Source organism: Oncorhynchus nerka, linkage group LG23, assembly GCF_034236695.1.
Source record: "Oncorhynchus nerka isolate Pitt River linkage group LG23, Oner_Uvic_2.0, whole genome shotgun sequence".
Classification (NCBI taxonomy): Eukaryota; Metazoa; Chordata; class Actinopteri; order Salmoniformes; family Salmonidae; genus Oncorhynchus; species Oncorhynchus nerka.
Window position 1 is genome coordinate 15,955,129 of NC_088418.1, and position 23,078 is coordinate 15,978,206.

The 23,078-nt window shown below is 41.3% G+C and overlaps 1 protein-coding gene across 1 annotated transcript; it reads left to right on the plus strand.

Annotated features, from left to right (window-relative positions):
• The first annotated feature begins 3,628 nt into the window (after nucleotides 1-3,628).
• Nucleotides 3,629-22,079, plus strand: LOC115106346 (inositol polyphosphate multikinase-like). Its single transcript, XM_029628979.2, has 6 exons — nucleotides 3,629-4,526; nucleotides 6,490-6,575; nucleotides 7,582-7,678; nucleotides 8,108-8,280; nucleotides 16,677-16,758; nucleotides 18,619-22,079. The coding sequence occupies exons 1-6, from the start codon at nucleotides 4,322-4,324 to the stop codon at nucleotides 19,260-19,262; spliced, it is 1,287 nt and encodes a 428-aa protein (XP_029484839.1). The 5' UTR covers nucleotides 3,629-4,321; the 3' UTR covers nucleotides 19,263-22,079.
• The last annotated feature ends 999 nt before the right edge of the window (nucleotides 22,080-23,078 follow it).

Here is a 23,078-nt window from a genome sequence, read left to right on the forward strand (position 1 = left end):
AATGTTTGTAAATATATATATTTAAAAAAACGGAAATATCACAACTTAACTGGTACGGTATATAATAGTTTTTTTCCCTCATAAATCTACACACAACACCCCATAATGACAATGAAAAAAACAGGTTTTTATAAAAACAAAAATGAAATATCACATTTACATAAGTATTCAGACCATTTACTCAGTACTTTGTTGAAGCACCTTTGGCAACAATTACAGCCTCGAATCTTCTTGGGTATGACACTACAAGCTTGGCACACCTGTATTTGGGGAGTTTCTCCTTATTCTTCTCAGCAGATCCTATCAAGCTCTGTCAGGTTGGATGGGGAGTGTTGCTGCACAGCTATTTTCAGGTCTCTCCAGAAATGTTCAATTGGGTTCAAGTTCAGGCTCTGGCTGGGCCACTCAAGGACAATCAGAGACTTGTCCTGAAGCCACTCCTATGTTGCCTTGGCTGTGTGATTAGGGTCATTGTTCTGTTGGAAAGTGAACCTTTGCCCCAGTCTGAGGTCCTGGGCGCTCTGGAGCAGGTTTTCATCAAGGATCTATCTGTACTTTGCCCGTTTATCTTTCGCTTGATCCAGACTAGTCTCCCAGTCCCTAAACAACATCCCCACAGCATGATGCTGCCACCACCGTGGGGATGGTGCCAGGTTTCCTCCAGATGGGAAGCTTGGCATTCAGGCCAAAGAGTTCAATCTTGGTTTCATCAGACCAGAGAATCGTGTTTCTCATGGTCTGTGTCTTTAGGTGCCTTTTGGCAAACTCCAAGCGGGCTGTCATGTGTCTTTTATTGAGGAGTGGTTTCTGTCTGGCCACCCTACCATAAAGGTCTGATTGGTGGATTGCTGCAGAGATGGTTGTCCTTCTGGAAGGTTCTCCCATCACCACAGAGGAACTCTAGAGCTCTGTCAGAGTGCCATCGGGTTCTTGGTCACCTCCCTAACCAAGGCCCTTCTCCCCCAATTGCTGTTTGGCCGGGCAGCCAGCTCTAGGAAGAGTCTTGGTGGTTCCAAAATACGTCCATTTAAGTATGATGGAGGCCACTGTGTTCTTGGGGACCTTCAAATGTTGCAGAAATGTTTTGGTACCCTTCCCCAGATCTGTGCCTCGACACAATCCTGTCGACACAATCTAGCTCTATGGACAATTCCTTTGACCTCATGGCTTGGTTTTTGCTCTGACATGCAGTGTCAACTGTCGGACCTTATATAGACAGGCGTGTGCCTTTCCAAATGATGTCCAATCAATTGAATTTACCACAGGTGAACTCCAAGTTGTAGAAACATCTCAAGGATGATCCATGGAAACAGGATGCTCCTGAGATCAATTTAGAGTCTCATAGCAAAGGGTCTGAATACATATGTAAATAAGGTATTTCTGTTTTTTATCATTATGGGGTATTGTGTGGAGATTGCAGAGTTAAAAATGATAATAATACATTTTAGAATCAGGATGTAACGTAACAAAATGTGGAAAAAGTCAAGGAGTCTAAATACTTTCCGAAATCACTGTAATTGTGCCCAAAGTGATGATGATCTTCAAATGTAATTAACTTGTTCATACGCCCTACCATGTTTACAAGACAAGGCTCAATTATGATAACGTGATTTTCAAACAGATAAGGCCCAATTCCCACAACAGTGTGATTTGTTATTGAGTCTTATTTACACGATGAGACATCAGAGCACTGGAAAGAAAACAAGGGATGATGTTTGAGGACTCCATATTAGTGTTTCAAAATGACAATCATAGGATAAATGAAATTGCTTTGTGCACAGTGATGGGCAAATATAGCCCAGTATTACTCCTTAGTCCAAGGACCTTACATGCTCTGTTTAAAGGGCAAAGTGGCTCTGAAGACAAAACTGCCAAATACTCCATCTAAACGTGGAATCGATTCTCAATTGCGGTACGGTTCTAGAAACATAGATCCCTCTACTTTCATATCACATCTAAATAATTTCACAAATGGAAAATACACACTTACTGTACACTGATCTAACCAATTTTAACAAAGTTGCAGCCTACAGTATTTTTCAGTGGCAACACACACGTTTGTGGCCGTTTACACACAGGTGTAATTAGCACAGGTAGTCCACTCTGTCTTCCGTTTACACACAGGTGTAATTAGCACAGGTAGTCCACTCTGTCTTCCGTTTACACACAGGTGTAATTAGCACAGGTAGTCCACTCTGTCTTCCGTTTACACACAGGTGTAATTAGCACAGGTAGTCCACTCTGTCTTCCGTTTACACACAGGTGTAATTAGCACAGGTAGTCCACTCTGTCTTCCGTTTACACACAGGTGTAATTAGCACAGGTAGTCCACTCTGTCTTCCGTTTACACACAGGTGTAATTAGCACAGGTAGTCCACTCTGTCTTCCGTTTACACACAGGTGTAATTAGCACAGGTAGTCCACTCTGTCTTCCGTTTACACACAGGTGTAATTAGCACAGGTAGTCCACTCTGTCTTCCGTTTACACACAGGTGTAATTAGCACAGGTAGTCCACTCTGTCTTCCGTTTACACACAGGTGTAATTAGCACAGGTAGTCCACTCTGTCTTCCGTATGTTTTCTGTAAACAAGCACTGTAACATGGAAATATGGCCGTCTGGGAACCCTAATAAAGGTGTGTAATTGTGATGAATGGGTTCATTCACACTGTCTACTTGTGCGAATACACTAGAGCATGGCAGCAGTTATGAACAGGGCCATTTAGCATATAGTCGCATGTCTTTGCTACTTGCCTTCGTCCAATGACTTTTATGTGTAATGGTTCTGAGAGTCATGATCAAGGGCTGGGGCTAATAGAGACCTCCTGCAAATAGAAAACATGAAAGATGCAATAGCAGAAAGTGCTCCTCAATTTCCTGGTTGCTAAAAATCGAATAGTTCCCCTAATTTTAGTTTATGTGACAAAACAAATACATGTCTAGAGAATCATCCAAACCTGTAAAAAGAAAAACATTTCCGTAACCAAAAATATTGTGTTTTCAGCTGTAAAAGATGCAAAAGCATAAGAAGCAAAAACGAAATTTAAGAGCGGGAAGCATAGAAATAATGTACATAGAACATATCTACAGCTTCTTAGGCTTGCTTTCAATGAGAATGACAGATCTATAAAACATTTCTATGCGAATTTGGTCAGTCGTACAAAAAGTAAATATTCGCAGCTTTAAATTAAGTCGAATCATGGTTTTACCTTTCGCTTACTTACCTATAATGCAGGCATCTTCGGTAGGCATTAAACTCGATTAAACGGTTGATAATCTTGTGTTGCAAGATCTTGTGTTGCAATACTGTCAAAATTACCTAGAAAGTGGTTTACACTAGATAGCACAGCCACAAAGTAAAAATTGGCGATATTATAAACATGTATGAAAACAATAATGTACTTTTTGGTCTTAATTTAAGGTTAGGTTTAATCATACGGTTATCCGTGCGGTTACGGTTAAGATGTGTTTAAATCAGATTTTAAGAAGATAAATTGAAGAAGTGGGTGGGGTTTATGACTTTGTGGCTGTGTTAACGAGTGACGACCCTAGAAAGTTGACGATCATAGGCAATGTTTTCGACAGTGATGGAAAAGCCACTGCGCTGTAGCTGTTGCCAGAAGTAGATATAATTGCGACAGTAGGGGCAGTGTCGAAAGTGTTGTTAGGTAACGTTAGCTTGCTTGATGGAATAGCCGCCCAGCCACACACATTGGATAATGTTCGAATGTGAAGGTCCTTGCAACTCTTTAAAGACATCGATAGCGTGTCCGACATTATATTGTTTCCCATGCTGTTTTTTTTATTGATAAACAATTTCGGGTCAAGGAGCCTGTACGTCAGATGTGATGTCACTATTAGCAGCCTGTCTTTTAGCATTGTGGGACGTGTAATGTAAGCAGCAAACAACGGGGCTTGTTTGTAATGTATGTGTTTTCCAAATAGCAATCTAAACGGGTCGCGCTATAAGTAGTTTAAAGGAAATTCCACATTTCGACATTGCGCGCAAATATAGGTCTTGTGTCATCAAAGCAGTTTCGGGAGAGCAGTGTGTACGTCTCTCTTGAGGAAGTGGGATGTGGCCAGACTGTATTAATGTTGCCGACCAAGATATGAAACTCATTGTAGCAGTGCTTTTGGAGCCTTGTTACATTTTAAATACTAGGTTAGACTTAGTGCTGAACGAGAGCCCATTTGACGAATTCGATGACACCCCTCGGTGCTCGAAATTGTGTTGGGGGTTGCTCAGATTACCAAACTGATATCAACATGTGAATTAAAGATTTACCTATTTTATTTTATTGAAAGCCATTGAATTGTGAATGTCAACTCAACATCAGATAATGGACTCATCTTTAGCTTTGGGAAGACTGGAAATCAATAGACCCATGGTGAACCTGGGGACTTGTCTCTCCGGCTCGGTGAAGGAGAAGAACGCTCAGGGAGGATCGCAGGCGGCGCACCTGAACGGATGTGTTCCGCTCTCCCATCAGGTGGCCGGTCATAAGTATGGCGTTGATAAAGTAGGTCAGTGACTGGACTTATCAAATGTGTTTTCCTTTCGCCACGGTGCATGTTTATCCACTAGTGAGTGGCGTTTCATTGTGTAATCTTGGTCTGCATGGTGGAATAGCTCTCCTTTGGTTCAATAACAATACTTCAGAAAAGCTGACAGAAGTAGACTACACTGTCTTTCCGGGATAATTTATCTCCAGGACAAGAGTCCTGAGCAAGGAAGCCACTGTTATAGGTTTCATCATGTCAGTCAATAACAGAATAGAGCACCTGCTTGAAGCCTTTTGTGTACTTGGGTTGATGCATGTAGTAGTATCAGCTCTCTAACTATTGTAATGTAGGAACTGAAATCCAGGGTTGTAATCATTAGCCAAACAGTTAAAACTAGTTTCTATTGGACAAATTCAGGTAGGTCTCTCCCCGTTTTCGTTTTGTTTGCTTCTGTTTAAGAAATGTTTTGCAACCGAATCAGCGGGGGGGTTCTTCATCACTTCTGATCGTCCACTTAGTTATAGCCTACAGCCTCACCAAGCAAATTGCCAGTGGCTATAACCTAAATCATGAAATAGGCTTTATAAAATCCAATGCTTGAAGTAGACTCCCTTAACTAAAACTGAACTCTCAAGAGTGGGAAGAACCAATGTATTATTTCTGGCCTGGGAGACGGTGACAGAGCACCAGTGTAAATGGGATTTAATCCTGGTTGTCTCTGCTAAGAGCCTTTCAGTTGAATCCTACACTCAGGTGGGGATAGGTGTCACATTTGTATTTAGGTCACATAAGACTCTTGATACAGCTGACCTCTGAGTTGATTAAACGCTGACACTTGGGAGTGTTTATTTCCTACCATTTCACAATTTCAGTTGTAAGATTCAAGCTGCGCCCGAGGCAGTCAAACTCTGACATATCTCAGAGAGGAGTGTGGTCCACCTCTTTTTCCAACTCTTATCTTATATTAGAGCAGTCTCACACAGTGAGTGTATAGTGTCAGACTTTATAGGTAACTGGTGTTCAGGTGTTTTTCTATAAGATCCATTGTTTTATGACTTCATGTAAAACACAAGTTAACCTTTGCACTTCTCAGTTAGGTATTACAGGTGTCCAAATGGCTGTTTGGCCCTGTCTGGGTTTGCAAAGGTACGGTGTATATTACTGTATACATTTTTGTAACTTTCAAATCTGATGAAATCTAGTGGCATTTTTGGGTACTTCAGATTATCCCAGGTGTCTGTAATTATCTCTGGCTCTCTGTGTGGCCTGATCACATGTCAAATCATCAAATAAGATGATTTTAAAATAAACAAATAGAATGACAAAACTGTAAAACATTATCCTAAATATAAACCATCAACTTAATGAATAGCAGTGATGTTTAATAAAAGGATATTTCTTGCGGAAACCCTCATATATCTTTTTTATTTGACTGTCAATTTGTCTTTGTTGTAAATGTTTTGGCACCAAACTAGTGGCAGTTGTGAATAAAGTCAATAGTTGGAAGAGTGGCAGAGTTCATTCAAAAATAATACCATTGTTGATTAGATGCTTTTTTTCCTGAATTATGCTCTTTTTCTCATGAACCATATGGCCTATCCACTGGAAACTCAGACAATATGAATTTATTTAAAAAGGGATTTATGTATAAATGACCTAGATTGCCATAGATTGCCTGTTAAAAAGCAAAATTACAGAAGATTGTGGTAACATTGGTAAATGACCAGTAGCTTTGCAACCCTAGCCCTGTCTGAATTCTTTAGAAATGTATCCTTCCTTTCTCTCTTGAAATATCTACAAATCTAACATGGTTGCACAGTTGTGAAAGCTAGGGCCCCCTCAGCCACATAGGCATGTCTGATCAGTAATTATTTAGTCGGAAGAGGAAGGATGTATTTTTGAATTATTCGAACTAGGCCTTTGTGGCAACCAGTACTAGATCTTTACTAAGTGTCAGAATGACCCACAACTTTTGTTACAACAGGCATATTGCAACATCCTGATGGCACAGTACTCAAACAGCTCCAGCCCCCTCCCAGAGGTCCTAGAGAGATGCAGTTCTACAGCAAGGTAACCATCCACGTACTTTGATGCTGGAAAAAAATAAAGAAAAATGTGATGTTATCTGAAAGTACAACTATTTTTTACAGGACAGTATTCCCTATGAAATGACTCTCCCTTCTACACGAAGTCCGCAAGAAGTCATCCCTTTAATGTCCACTAAATGGTTATGTACTCGGGAACAACATTCCCATGTCAGTTTATGTTATGTTCAAGTTAATGTGTAGATTTAAATAAGTTAATAGAAAGTGAGTGAATAGTCCTAAAAAACCCTCTATCTTTCATTCTCCCTGAGTAGCTATTGAGGAAGCCTAGCAGGCAACACAGTAATGTAGTCCACATCTTTACTAACTCACTGGGTAAGGTCGGCACACTCTCTGCATATAAACCAGTGGGATATCTGTTTATTGAAGGGCTTCTGAAAGGTGTTTGTCTCGACGTGTCCACTGCGACATTTAGCCAGAGGGTTATGAGGGCTTTCCACCGGAACCCGCTTACTCCCCTATTGTTATAGTGGACTACATGTCCACACGATGAAATGGTTGCTTTGGAAACACTCTCTTACAGAGGAATCATGTATTAGTAGTTCAACTTGGCTACTTCCACCATCATTTCATGGTAGTGAACTATAAAAGGGAAGGAAAATGATGTTTTTTATTGTTACTATGCGTTACTTCTAATGAAAATAAATGAAGAAAAAGGTTTTATTCTCACAGACAGCGGACAGTTGCAGTGAAATGTTATTGTTGTACTGGATCAGCTATAGTATTGTAGCTGGAGTAAATTAGGGTTAAGTGCCTTGCTCATAGGCACACCGGTATATTTTTCACATTGTCAGCTCGGGTTTTCGACCAGCGACCTTTCGGTTACTGGCCAAATGCTCTAACCGCTAGCCTAGGTGCCACCCCTACATGTGCCATGTTGGTTAAACAACACCCTAATCAAATAAGACACTGACATTCCCACATAGAGATGGTGATTAGTTCCGTCACATGAGCTGATTTGCTTCTTCCAGATCTACGCTGAGGACTGTGGCGACCCGTGCCTGTTGGACCTCCAGCGTCACCTCCCTAAATACTTTGGCACCTGGTCCTCGCCTGAATCTCCTAACGGTAAACACCGGTCCATAAGAAATCATTAAACGTCCCTAGGACATTATTTCAGCATTACTTCAACATGTACCAGGGCCTTTATTCATAAAGGAACTCTGAGGAGGAGTGCTAATCTAGGATCAGGTCTTCCCTGCCCATTAAATCATAAGTCATTTGGATCTAAAAGGCAGAAACTGATCCTAGGACAGCACTCTGTTAAAAAAATACACCGGCAGGAACGCGGTTTTAACCACTTAGCATTCAGGATTAGACCCACCCGGTGTATAAATGTAAACAATCATGGCAGTGCTTTGCTACTAGAAGTATTGTATGGCTGTAGGGGTGAAACACCGCCTCTTCTATCATTCTAGTGGCTAAATGTGTTGATTTTATATTTCTAAATCTCTATCGCCTCATGCCATGTTTCTGCGCCCTTTGATGACATCACAGAGTTGTACCTAAAACTGGAGGACGTGACTCGGCGGTTCCAGAAGCCTTGTATTATGGATGTCAAGATCGGCCAGAAAAGCTACGACCCCTACGCCTCCCAAGAGAAGCGGGACCAGCAGATCAAGAAGTACCCTCTCATGGAGGAGATTGGCTTCCTGCTTCTCGGAATGAGGGTGAGTCTTCCTCTTCAGCCTCATGAGTCCCTCCCACTGGGTTGAAAAGGGCTCTCCAACTGATAATGTCATTTTATTGAGAGGGGCTATATGAGTCCTGGGTGGCAGTACCTTAGGGCTTATTCTGACTGATGAGTCTGTGGAGAGATGTCGTAAAGATATTTCTACTTTTCAATTTAAAGTACAGCTTGGCAACTCAGCATTCTTGCATTCTTGCTATTTACAGTAAATATCACAGTAGCCATTAGCATCCTTTAACAAACTATTAATCAACTATGTGAGCAATTTCTCATCTAAACCAAGTTACACTCCTGAATAATGCAACTATTCACAAGTATGTGCAGACAATTGAGGGTTTATTTTCTCAAGACAATGGCACATAAAGCATCGCTGGGCTGGCTAACAACATATGCTTCATCAAGTAGCCTATCAAAAATGAATGAATACCGCTCATACAAATATAGAAGTTTATTATACAGCGCTAGGTAGAAAGCTAAACAAAGTCATTTCTGTATCTTCATCATATCATAAATCATTGGCTACTAGTTAATGATGAGCTACTTTAGTGTATTAAAGTTACCTTAGGACAAACCTGGCATCCATTGATCAATATCATGCAAATCATTACATGAGCTTAACGTTGTTAGTTCACTGGGGAGTTCCTGATTGCTGTTCCAGCTTTCTGTTTCTGCTTGCTGTTGAATGACCGTGTTCTGAGATTCCCATAAAGCTTCGGGCAACAATTGCAGAGTAACCGCCTATTAGATAATCATCAGTGTTGACTTGGCATTTAGTAACCATTAAGACTGTAACGGTAGGGTAAGGGCAGAATGTGAGGTTGTTTCTATATGAAGGGTTGTTTAGTTCTGATTTCCACTGTGTTCATTATATCAATCGTTTATTTCTGTCAAGGTTGAAAAATTAAGTTTAAAGAAAAACTGAGAGCTTTTGCCAGAGCTCAACTCCATTGACACTAAACAAACAAATGAACGCAACATGTAAATTGTTGGTCCCATGTTTCATGAGCTGCAATAAAAGATCCCAGAAATGGATGGATTCAAAAAGTTTATTTCGATCAAATTCTGTACATAAATGTGTTTACGTCCCTGTTATTGAGCATTTCTCCTTTGCCAAGAGAATCCATCCACCTGACAGGTGTGTCATATTAAGAAGCTGATTAACCAGCAGGTGCAGCTTGTCCTGGGGATGATAAAAGGCCATTCTAAAATGTGCAGTTTTTTTTTGTCATACAACACAATGCACAGTGTGCAATTGGCATGTTGACTGCAGGAATGTCAACCCGAGCTGTTGCCAGAGGAATTGAATGTTACTTTCTCTACCATAAGCCACCTCTAACGTCATTTTAGAGAATTGGGCAGTGCGTGCAACCGGCCTCACAGACCACGTGTATGGTGTCGTGTGGGCGAGCGGTTTGCTGATGTCAACGTTGTGAACATCGTGCCACATGGTGGCGGTGGGGTTATGGTATGGGTAGGCATAAGCTTAACAAACACAATTGCATTTTATCAATGGCAATTTGAATACACAGAGATACCGTGACGAGATCCTGAGGCCCGTTGTCGTACCAGTCATCCGCCTCCCATCGCCTCATGTTTCAGCATGATAATGCACAGCCCCATGTCACAAGGATCTGTACACAATTCCTGGAAGATTAATTTGTCCCAGATTTTCCATGGCCTGCATACTCACCAGAATTGTTGCATTTATACTTTTGTTCAGTATAGTTGCAAAACCAGTTAAATTAGTATTGAACAATTTCGTTTTTTATTTTATTTTAACCAGGTAGGCCAGTTGAGAACAAGTTCTCATTTACAACTGTGACCTGGCCAAGATAAAGCAAAGCAGTGTGACAAAAAAACACCAGAGTTACACATAAACAGTACAATCAATAACACAGTAGAACAATCTATGTCGTGTTTGCAATTGTAGAAGATTAGGGCGGTAAGGCAATATAGAGGTGAAATCATTACAATATGGGGATGAGGTAGTTGGGTGTGCTATTTACAGATTGGCTGTGTACAGGTACAGTGATCGGTAAGCTGCTCTGACAGCTGATGCTTAAAGTTAGAGAGGGAGATATGTCAGACGAGTTGTTTCCCGTTAATATGGTAATCGCAGGAACACAATGACAATCCTTCCAAGGGTGTTTACAAGGTGTTGACACACATGCCTGGGCAGCCGAACCAGAGTGGTAGAATTAGAGACTGGAAGGATAATTTAGGTGCATTTGTTATTGCTATTTTATTAGGATCACAATTATCTGTTTCAAAAACAGCAGCTACTCTTCCTGGGGTCCACACAACACATAATATAATACAGAACCTTTAATAGACAAAAAACATCTAAACGACAGAACTACCTACAGTGGGGCAAAGAAGTATTTAGTCAGCCACCAATTGTGCAAGTTCTCCTACTTAAAAAGATGAGAGGCCTGTAATTTTCATCATATTTCAAATCAAATCAAATCAAATTTTATTTGTCACATACACATGGTTAGCAGATGTTAATGCGAGTGTAGCGAATTGCTTGTGCTTCTAGTTCCGACAATGCAGTGATAACCAACAAGTAATCTAACTAACAATTCCAAAACTACTGTCTTATACACAGTGTAAGGGGATAAGGAATATGTACATAAGGATATATGAATGAGTGATGGTACAGAGCAGCATACAGTAGATGGTATCGAGTACAGTATATACATATGAGATGAGTATGTAGACAAAGTAAACAAAGTGGCATAGTTAAAGTGGCTAGTGACATAAGAATGCAGTCGATGATCTAGAGTACAGTATATACATATGCATATGAGATGAATAGTGTAGGGTAAGTAACATTATATAAGGTAGCATTGTTTAAAGTGGCTAGTGATATATTTACATCATTTCCCATCAATTCCCATTATTAAAGTGGCTGGAGTTGGGTCAGTGTCAATGACAGTGTGTTGGCAGCAGCCACTCAATGTTAGTGATTGCTGTTTAACAGTCTGATGGCCTTGAGATAGAAGCTGTTTTTCAGTCTCTCGGTCCCAGCTTTGATGCACCTGTACTGACCTCGCCTTCTGGATGATAGCGGGGTGAACAGGCAGTGGTTTGGGTGGTTGATGTCCTTGATGATCTTTATGGCCTTCCTGTAACATCGGGTGGTGTAGGTGTCCTGGAGGGCAGGTAGTTTGCCCCCGGTGATGCGTTATGCAGACCTCACTACCCTCTGGAGAGCCTTACGGTTGAGGGCGGAGCAGTTGCTGTACCAGGCGGTGATACAGCCCGCCAGGATGCTCTCGATTGTGCATCTGTAGAAGTTTGTGAGTGCTTTTGGTGACAAGCCGAATTTCTTCAGCCTCCTGAGGTTGAAGAGGCGCTGCTGCGCCTTCTTCACGACGCTGTCAGTGTGAGTGGACCAATTCAGTTTGTCTGTGATGTGTATGCCGAGGAACTTAAAACTTGCTACCCTCTCCACTACTGATCCATCGATGTGGATAGGGGGGTGTTCCCTCTGCTGTTTCCTGAAGTCCACAATCATCTCCTTAGTTTTGTTGACGTTGAGTGTGAGGTTATTTTCCTGACACCACACTCCGAGGGCCCTCACCTCCTCCCTGTAGGCCGTCTCGTCGTTGTTGGTAATCAAGCCTACCACTGTTGTGTCGTCCGCAAACTTGATGATTGAGTTGGAGGCGTGCATGGCCACGCAGTCGTGGGTGAACAGGGAGTACAGGAGAGGGCTCAGAACGCACCCTTGTGGGGCCCCCGTGTTGAGGATCAGCGGGGAGGAGATGTTGTTGCCTACCCTCACCACCTGTGGGTATTTTCAACTATGACAGACAATGAAAAAAATCCAGAAAATCACATTGTAGGATTTTTAATGAATTTATTTGCAAATTATGGTGGAAAATAAGTATTTGGTCAATATCAAAAGTTTATCTCAATACTTTGTTATATACCCTTTGTTGGCAATGACAGAGGTCAAATGTTTTCTGTAAGTCTTCACAAGGTTTTCACACACTGTTGCTGGTATTTTAGCCCATTCCTCCATGCAGATCTCCTCTAGAGCAGTGATGTTTTGGGGCTGTTGCTGGGCAACACAGACTTTCAACTCCCTCCAAAGATTTTCTATGGGGTTGAGATCTGGAGACTGGCTAGGCCACTCCAGGACCTTGAAATGCTTCTCACTCCTTTGTTGCCCGGGCGGTGTGTTTGGGATCATTGTCATGCTGAAAGAGCCAGCCACGTTTCCTCTTCAATGCCCTTGCTGATGGAAGGAGGTTTTCACTCAAAATCTCACGATACATGGCCCCATTCATTCTTTCCTTTACACGGATCAGTCGTCCTGGTCCCTTTGCAGAAAAACAGCCCCAAAGCATGATGTTTCCACCCCCATGCTTCACAGTAGGTATGGTGTTCTTTGGATGCAACTCAGCATTCTTTGTCCTCCAAATACAACGAGTTGAGTTTTTACCAAAAAGTTATATTTTGGTTTGATCTGACCATATGACATTCTTCCAATCTTCTTCTGTATCATCCAAATGCTCTCTAGCAAACTTCAGACGGGCCTGGACATGTACTGGCTTAAGCAGGGGGACACGTCTGGCACTGCAGGATTTGAGTCCCTGGCGGCGTAGTGTGTTACTGATGGTAGGCTTTGTTACTTTGGTCCCAGCTCTCTGCAGGTCATTCACTAGGTCCCCCCGTGTGGTTCTGGGATTTTTGCTCACCGGATCATTTTGACCCCATGGGGTGAGATCTTGTGTGGAGCCCCAGATCGAGGGAGATTATCAGTGGTCTTGTATGTCTTCCATTTCCTAATAATTGCTCCCACAGTTGATTTCTTCAAATCAAGCTGCTTACCTATTGCAGATTCAGTCTTCCCAGCCTGGTGCAGGTCTACAATTTTGTTTCTGGTGTCCTTTGACAGCTCTTTGGTCTTGGTCATAGTGGAGTTTGGAGTGTGACTGTTTGAGGTTGTGGACAGGTGTCTTTTATACTGATAACAAGTTCAAACAGGTGCCATCAATACAGGTAACGAGTGGAGGACAGAGGAGCCTCTTAAAGAAGAAGTTACAGGTCTGTAAGAGCCAGAAATCTTGCTTGTTTTTTAGGTGACCAAATACGTATTTTCCACCATAATTTGCAAATAAATTCATAAACAATTCTACAATGTAATTTTCTGGATTTTTTTTCTCTCATTTTGTCTGTCATAGTTGAAGTGTACCTATGATGAAAATTACAGGCCTCTCATCTTTTTAAGTGGGAGAACTTGCACAATTGGTGACTGACTAAATACTTCTTTGCCCCACTGTATGCACTCACCACTTTTCTGTTTGTAAATTTTCTTTGCATTTTTGAAACAAGTTCTTTTTTTGCATTTCACTTCACCAATTTGGACTATATCATTTATGTATATTACAATGAATCCAAATAAAAATCCTTTTAAATTACAGGTTGTAATGCAACAATATAGGAAAAACGCCAAAGAGGATGAATACTTTTGCAAGGCACTGTACCCATAACATGATGCAGTCACCACTTTGCTTGAAAATATGGAGAGTGGTACTCGCTAATAGGTTGTATTGGATTTTCCCCAAACATAACACTTTGTATTCAGGACAAAATTAATTGCTTTGCCACATTGTTTGCAGTATTACTTTAGTGCCTTGTTGCAAACATGTTTTGGATATGTTTTATTCTGTTCAGGCTTCCTTCTTTTCACTATGTGAATTAGGTTAGTATTGTGGAGTAATAACTACAATGTTTTTGATCCATCCTCAGTTTTCTCCTTTCAACTTGGAGATTTTGGCAATGAGGCCTTTTATGTACTTCCCCACCCAGTCACTGCAAAGATACAAGCGTTCTTCCTAACTCAGTTGCCGGAGAGGAAGGAAACTGCCAGGGACTTAACCATGAGGCAAATGGTGACTTTAAAACAGTTAGTTTGCCAAAATCCCAAAGTATCCTGTTAATGAGGCCCCTAATCTACTCCCCCAGAGTCAAATGAACTTGTGGATACCATTTATGTCTCTGTCTAGTATGAAGGACGTTTGAGGTAGTTTCATGAGCCAATGCTAACTAGCGTTAGCACAATGATTGGACGTCTATGGGTATCTGCTAGCATCCCAAAGTATCCCTTTTAAACTCTGTTTTAAAGTCATCATTGGCCTCATAGTTAAATCGCTGAGTGGTTTCTTTCCTCTCCGGTAACTGAGTTAGGAAGGACACCTATATCTTTGCAGTGACTGGGTGTATTGATACACCATACAAAGTGTAAATCATAACTTTACCATGCTGAAAGGGATATTCAATGTCTGCTTATTTTATTTTGACCCATCTACCAATAGGTGCTCTTCTTTACGAGGCATTGGAAAATCTCCCTGGTCTTTGTGGTTGATTCTGTTTGAAATTCACTGCTCGACTGGGTACAATTATCTGAATGTGTGGGGTACAGAGATGAGGTAGTCATTCAAAAATGACTATTTGTGTGTGTGTTGTTATGTATGCTACACTGTTGGAACTAGGAACATAAGCATTTCTCTGCACCTGCGATTAACCTCTGCAAAATAGGTGTACGCGACCAATAAAATTAGATTTTCATTTGATGGTTGTGTTTTTAGTGGACTAAGTATAGAGCAGCTTCCAGTCTTTGGCATCTCTTAAACTCTAAACATACATTTTCTTAAACTTTGTTAAACGATCAAATTCCATTCGCAAGGATTTCAATACATCTGGACTGCCACATGCTCTACAGTTTTATTGAACATTTTAATCATATTTTTCAAAAAGTCTCAAGCTTGAGACTGATACATTCTCGTAGACAGTTAAGCCGTGCTCAGTGTTTAGCCTCTGGAGGTCAGTAATAGGAAGCCTCCATCCATCAGTAGAACAGCATGGAGCTAGCTTCTGACTGATCTCAGATCTGTTGACTAGGACCTCTCCTTTTATCCCAGTCACCATTATGCCGTCCTCTCCTCTGGCTTTTCCTCACAGAAAGATCAAATTGAACTCTATATAAGAATATGTATCAGTCTGTAAAGTATTTTTGTCGTCTGTCTTTCCAATATATGACTCTTATGACCTTTTTTCATGTTAAAATGATAAATGATTATTTATTGTCCTTGTCTATGGCTGTTCTGTACTTTGTGGACCCCAGGAAGAGTAGCTGCTGCATGTGCAGTAGCTAATGGGGATCCTAATGAACTAAACTAGTAAGTGAATAAGATCCATTATAAACTGGGTGGTTTGAGCCCTGAATGCTGATTTAGCTGAAAGCCATGGTATCTCAGACCGTATACCATGGGTATGACAAAACATGTATTGTTACTGCTCTAACTATGTTGGTAACCAGTATATAATGGCAATAAGGCACCTCGGGGGCTTGTGATATATGGCCAATATACCACGGCTAAGGACTGTATCCAGGCACTCTGTTGTCGTCCTTAAGAACAACCCTTAGCCATGGTATATTGGCCATATACCACACCCCCCCCAGGCCTTATTGCTTAATTATAGCCTAGGCTTTGTAAGAATGCATACCTCCTGCAGTACAAGTCATTCACTGACATACTCTGTAGTCAAGGAGCATCTGAGGAGCAGGGTTTGTAGTTTTCCCAGGGGGGGGGGGCAAAGGCTTTTTGGCTCGGAGCTTGGAAAAATCTGCTTGTCTGCAGTGTGTGACCACAGGGTGATGAGACTCATTACTGATAATGATGTTCCTGATTGCAGTGATAGAGGCAGGAATCCATCTGGTAAATAGTTCTGCTCCTCTCAGCATGGACATGGAATTAATGTGTCCTCAGACTGAGTTCTACTCGCGTTGCTATTAATATCACAGAAACCAGTACTGTACATTATGTCACATTACAGTGGGGTCTGGAATTATAGGATCCCTTGATAAAGATGAGCAAAAAAACTAAATACAAATACTGAGCTATATAGTATGCTCAAAAACATTTACAATTATTTGATGCTAATACAATTGCTCAGAATAAGAGATTTTGTTTAACAAGTAATGCAATATATATATATATATATATTTTTTTAAATATAGATATATGCAAATGTAGCAAATCCATCAATGATTTGTTTTTGTAAAAAAAAAAATATCATTGTATTTTTTTTGCTCATCTTTTTTTAAAGAGATCCAATAATTCCTGCCCCCCTGTATGTGTGTGTTGTTTTGAGCAGTTTGTGTTTAAACATAATTTCTCCAGCAGAGGGCATATTCCACCCGTGATTCTATCATGGAGAGGCCACGTTGAGTTGAACGTTTATATAGAGACTCATCTCCTTTCCAAGTTGTGCAGCTTTGCTTTTTAGTGAAAACAGGCCGATGTACTGCATCTGTTTCTTCCGGTTAATGTTAATTCTTCTGTCTTTCTAACCCTCCAGGTGTACAAGGTCAACTCTGACGAATATCACTCGTATGATCAACATTACGGGCGAGGCCTTCTCAAGGACACCATCAAAGATGGTGAGCTCGTAAAACAATAATACTCCTGTCACAAAATACACATTATATCCTTCTGTCTAATATCAATAGGCTGCCCGCGGGGCATATAGTTTTAAACAAATCAATATATATTTTAGATTCTTCAAAGTAGCCACCCTTTGCCTTGATGACAGCTTGGCATTCTCTCAGCCAGCTTCACGAGGAATGCTTTTCCAACAGTCTTGAAGGAGTTCCCACATGCTGAGCACTTGTCGGCTGCTTTTCCTTCACTCTGCCGTCCAACTCATCCCAAATCATTTGGGTTGAGGTCAGGTGATTTGTGGATGCCAGGTCATCTGATGCAGCACTCAATCACTCTCTCTGTCTTGGTTAAATAGCCCTTACACAGCCTGGAGGTGTGTTGGGTCATTGTCCTGTTGAAAAACAAATGATAGTCCCACTAAGTGCAAATCAGATGGGATGGTGTGTCACTGCAGAATGCTGTGGTAGCCATGCTGGTTAAGTGTGTCTTGAATTCTAAGTAAATCAGACAGTGTCACCAGCAAAGCACCATCACACCTCCTTCATGCTTCACGGTGGGAACCACACATGTGGCGACCATCCGTTCACCTACTCCGCGTCTCACAAAGACACAGCGGTTGAAACTATAAACTATCAGACCAAAGGACAGATTTCCACCGGTCTCATGTCCATTGCTTGCATTTCTTGGCACAAGCAAGTCTCTTCTTCTGATTGGTGTCCTGTAGTTGTGGTTTCTTTGCAGCATGACGGCCTGATTCATGCACTCTCCTCTGAACAGGGGATGTGTCTGTTACTTGAACTTTGTGAAGCATTTATTTTGACTGCAATTTCTGAGGCTGGTAACTAATGAACTTACTCTCTGCAGCAGAGGTAACTCTGGGTCTTCCTTTCCTGTAGCGGTCTTCATGAGAGCCAGTTTATCATAGCGCTTGATGGTTTTTGCGACTGCACTTGAAGAAACTTTCAAAGTTCTTGACAATTTCCAGATTGACTGACCTTCATGTCTTAAAGTAATGATGGCCTGTCATTTCTCTTTGCTTATTTGAACTGTTCTTGCCATAATATGGACTTGGCCTTTTACCAAATAAGGCTATCTTCTGTATACCACTCCTACCATGTCACAACACAACTGATTGGCTCAAACGCATTAAGAAGGAAAGAAATTCCACAAATTAACTTTTAACAAGGCACACCTGTTAATTGAATTGCATTCCAGGTGACTAGTTCATGAAGCTGGTTGAGAGAATGCCAAGTGTGCAAAGCTGTCATCAAGGCAAAGGGTGGTTTGAAGAATCTCAAATATATTTTGATTTAGCAGGTTTTTTTTATGTTACTACCTGATTCCATATGTCATTTCAAAGCTTTGATGTATTCTACAATGTAGAAAATAAAGAAAAATCGTTGAATGAGTAGGTGTGTCCAAAGGTTTGACTAGTTCTGCATATCATTTTCCTTGTCAGACATAAGACTGTAAAATCACCAGGAAATCAGCTCAGTGATTTTAATTGAGAAAATCTGTTCCCAAGTATTCCCACACTTAGTTGGAGGCATATGTGATCGTATCCCAGTGTAATCAAGGTTTGTAATGATTCTGTTTTTGTCTAATACTATATCTGTTTGGGATTCTTGCGGTCAATGTGCAGTGTACTATTTATTTTAAAACCATGCTCTGCCCCCCCCGATCATCCGCTCAAAAATTGTCCAACAGTTAAATGTAATTGGAGACACCTGGTGTAGGTTGTAGTCACTAGCTAAACTTGCTCTCAATTAAGAAAAAGCTTCAGGCATCGTCTATTTCTTATCAGTTAACATTGGATTCCTCAACAACAACAACAATTTCCTTTCCCGTTCCTCTCCCAGGTTTATCCAAATTCTTCTCTAATGGGAGGAGTCTGAGAAAAGATGCCATTGCTGCCAGTATCCTGAAGGTCCAGAACATCCTGCGATGGTTCGAGGGCCAGAGCCAGTTAACCTTCTACGCCAGCTCTCTGTTGTTTGTATACGAGGGCCTGCCCCCTCCCAGCCCTGAGGGCCATGTCTTCAGGGGCCCCCCAGAGAAGACTATGTCTGCCACTGATGCCTGCTGCGAGCCCAATGAAGAAGTGTTGGAATACAACAACAACATCCAGGTTGCCATGCCGCTTGACTACAGCCTGTCCACCATGTATGCCATGTACAAGAAGGGCTGCACCCGGGGTCACCATGGCAATGCCACCGGAGCCATCACGACAGGCCCCAACCCCCAGGAGGACAACAGCACGTGGAAGTGCTCAGGTCTGGTGTCAGCAGAACAACCCAATGGCAACGGTATCAAAGCCCAACTGGAAGAGGCTGGGGTGGGGGAGGGAGGCCGGGGGGAACCGCATCCAGAGCAGAGGGCCAGCGAAGTGGAGGTGAGGATGATTGACTTTGCCCACGTCTTCCCCAGTGAGAGCCAGGACCAAGGCTACATCTATGGCCTGAAACACTTGCTGGAGGTGCTGCAGCAGATCCTCCACCAATAACCTTCCCTCTTCAGTGGTGTCTCTGCCTGTCCATTGGTTAAGTGTACCCATCTGTGTTTTAATTGTGAATGGAGGAGTTGTAGCGTCCCCAGTCTCTCTTCCCCTCGCCCTGTGATTCTCTGCACTATATGCACTATATCGATGAAGTCATTTCTCCATAACTCTTTGTCCGATGTATGTGCTTCTTGATTTTTAACCACTGTTAACAGGTATCTAACTCAGGTAAATGACTGTAACCTTTACTCACAGGATCATCTCTAAAGAGTACCCTTGATTTGTTGGCTTGCTGATCATATGTTCTATGTTTTTATATCATTTTGCTCAAGTCTTCTTTTCAGATCTCAGATTTCACATCCTTTTGTCTTAAATTTTCCCAGAACGTTGACCGAATGATGAACATTTTATCCAAGTTATTATACTCATACAGTACAGATTAAGTACTTTTAGCATTGCTGTTCTCTGTATATTTTGCTGACAAATTGCCTGTTCTTCTTAAAACCAGTGTCCTTGCAATGCTACTTTTTAAATTATGTTACCCAGAACAAACAATAAAAAACAGAACAAAAATCTTGCATAATTGCATCAGATGGTCATTTAGGTTCTGGGAGGAGATGTTAAGAGAAAGATAATAATGTGACTTGTGAGGTCCCCCCCCCCCCCCCCACACACACAAAAAAAAGGAAACTCTGCAAGTTTCAGGCAAGTCTATGGGCCAAATGTCCCTTTCCCTTCTGCAATTTGAAAGATGCGAGCACCTGCGAAATGGTGATTTGTCCAAGTGAGAAGTCAGTGTACCAGAACAAAGCTCCTCGTTAGTCGTCACATCCCACATCTGTCCACGACAGATTAAGATGACATGGATTGTCCTCCCTCTGCCCACTTGACACTGTGTCGTGGTCTTTTTTAATTGTAAAGAAATGCAATACGCTACTCTGATAATGAACTAACAAACTGACCAGAGAGAGATTGAGTTTGTTGATCTAGTGATTCATGTTAGAATGCCAAAGTACTGGTGGTTTTCGGAGAGAGGGCAAGGTGTGGCTAGTGTCCTAAACTTGAAGACCTGGAAGTGAATTAGATCTTTGTGGTGTTTTCAGTTCCCTGCTTCCACAGTGTGATCTCTCTATCAAGATGGTGTCTTTTTTCTTTGGGTGAAGAGAAATGTTTTCCATTTGCTTCTTCTTAACCATGATAGCTATAGAATGTCTATGATTTTATTTTTTAAACAAAGATATGCATATATTTTTAAAGATATGCAGACAATGCTCCATTTCTGTGTTTGATTTGAAACTAATACCAAAAGACACAAAATAATTTGGGATGATACTCTAAAGTTGACAATTTAGTACATATTTGAAATGGTAAAGAGGAAGAACCTTTATGAGAAATGTTTACAGTCTTTTGAAGATATTTCACAGTTGTTATCACTGCCTTGTTTCTTTTTACTGTTAATTTCAGACATTTGTCATTCTGGCAGCTTTTACATTGTTACATTTACTCATAATGTCTTTGTTATGGTTCCAACTCCTTAGCAAGCGACCAGCTTCAGCATTTTGCACCCGGGCATTGTTTGTTTTAGCAAAATTCTCTAAATTGTAGATACTGATTCACATTACAGTAACTCATCTTCATGACGTACTCATAAACAACCTATAAGCACTTTAAATTCAACATAACATATAGGCTTATGCTAATGTCGTGTTTATAGATGTGCTATGAGTGGTCTGTGTATATGGAAGTACAGTGGTGCAAATCGTTCCAGAATAAGGTACCTCTGAGATGGTTGTTTACAGTTGACATCCTCTGCAGCTCCTTTAGACGTTGTGGTTGTGATGCATTTTACTCTGTACGAGGACTGTACATTACATCTTGGTACAGTCAATTAGGAGTTGTTCTACAATGATCTGTGATCTTGTTTACACACCAGTTCTATTTTAAGGGTAAACCTGTGTCTTTTGAATAGTTAATGGACAGGAAGTTAACAAATGTTTGTTTTGTATTTGCTTAAGTCTGCTGTTCTTTCTTTTTTTGTTTTGTTCAATAATGCACTGAAAAACACATATAGCCAATGTATAAAATCTGTTCCTTTGCTGTGAACTAACCAATGACTTTCCCTGTGTGGAAAAGTTGTGTAAGTTGTTTTCTATAATACCTGATAGAAATGTGGCAAGACTGGATTTTGTCTTTAGACTTCAGCCAATCGGAAGTGAGAATGTTGTTGTCAATTTCTCTGTTTTGCAAACACTTAAACCCTTCTTTTTTTTTGCAAACTGTAGCTAAGTAATCAAATATTTGATTAGTGGAATCAGATTATTTTCCAGCTTGTAATTATTGTTCTGGACCCTTATTTACAAAGACTCTCAGTGTGCTGATATTGGATCAGTTTTGCCTAAGATTTGCATAATGAATAACATATGGACAGGGGGGCTGGTCCTAGATCAGCCCTCCTACTGAGACACTTTGTAAATACGAGCCCTGGGTTTCATGCTTCTTCCTGTGGTCTGGAATAATATGCATTAGTGTCAGTGCTGTCATAATGTTCTCTATGGAAATACCCCATGTATCCTCTCCTCCTCATTGACTCTGCTGTCTGTCCGTCCTGAGGGAAAGCCGATCAGTTCTGACGTATACAGTAACATGAAATGCAGGGGAAATTATGACGTATCTGCTGTTTCTCTCATATCGGATTGAAATTGATGACTAATTACTACTTTTGTAAATGACCTATATTAATATGTATTATATGTAGATGGATTCAATAATGGCTGTATATTTGGCAGATAAATATTATTACTAATAAAATGTATTCCCAATGAACATCTGGTTGTTTTACCTTGTAGTCTTTGAATCAATGCATTTTCTCCTCACTCCCATTTTTCATTTATGTGCAGATGAAATAAAGACATGACTTACAGTATAACGTGAGTGCTGAAAATAGTTGTTGACAAGAGCCTCAGGTTTTGTCGCGTCACTAGCTCATCTAGCCCATTTTTAGTTACTGATCTCACCTTGTCCTCTCTATAGCTACCATATCATCTCAATGTAGCACTTCTGTGGTTTCAGCACCATTAAAAAAAAATATATTTTTAAAAAGACATGCAGTTACATGAATGAGCCAGTATACAATAGGGCCGTGAATGTGACAGAGGTAGCCTACCGCCTGAGGAGTTGGTGCTACTGAAGGCTTAGTAGTATTGCAGCATGTTGGGGGGCCCAGAGGTGTGCCATGTTTCCTTTCAACGGCCTGGTGTCTTTCCACTGGGGGTTAAGGAGAACGACGGGAGGATAGAAGGAGAGACCTTCAACAGCATCTGGCTCTTAGCCCTGGGAGGACAGGAGTGACACACGGCCTGCTTGATGTCACCACAGCCCCGCCACACGGCACGCAACCCCAGAGCAATGACAAGATCTCTCTCTGTGTTCACTGAGCAGAGATGTACCAGTCCAAGACACATTATGCTTGGAAGTCAGGCGCTGCCAGAACAGACAGCACAGAAGGTAAGACTGTTTGAGGTAGAATAGTTGAACCCAATGGTTGTAACAGGCAATACTGTGGCTCATAGTCATCAAGACATGATTTGAAATGGATTATCACAGATGAGTTGGTCTGAAATGCATCAGGAAACACCGGAGAGCTGTGTAGGAGCGGTGTGGTGAGATGACTTGTGTGGACCGGGCCTGTGGCTGCTGCTGCTGCTGCCCATATGGTCACCGTCTGCAGGTTCTGCCTGCCTGCTGAGATTGAGCTATTTATGAGGAGCAGAGATTAAGATGAATATTTCACCTTACAACAGTTTCATTTGGCCTTCGATGCTC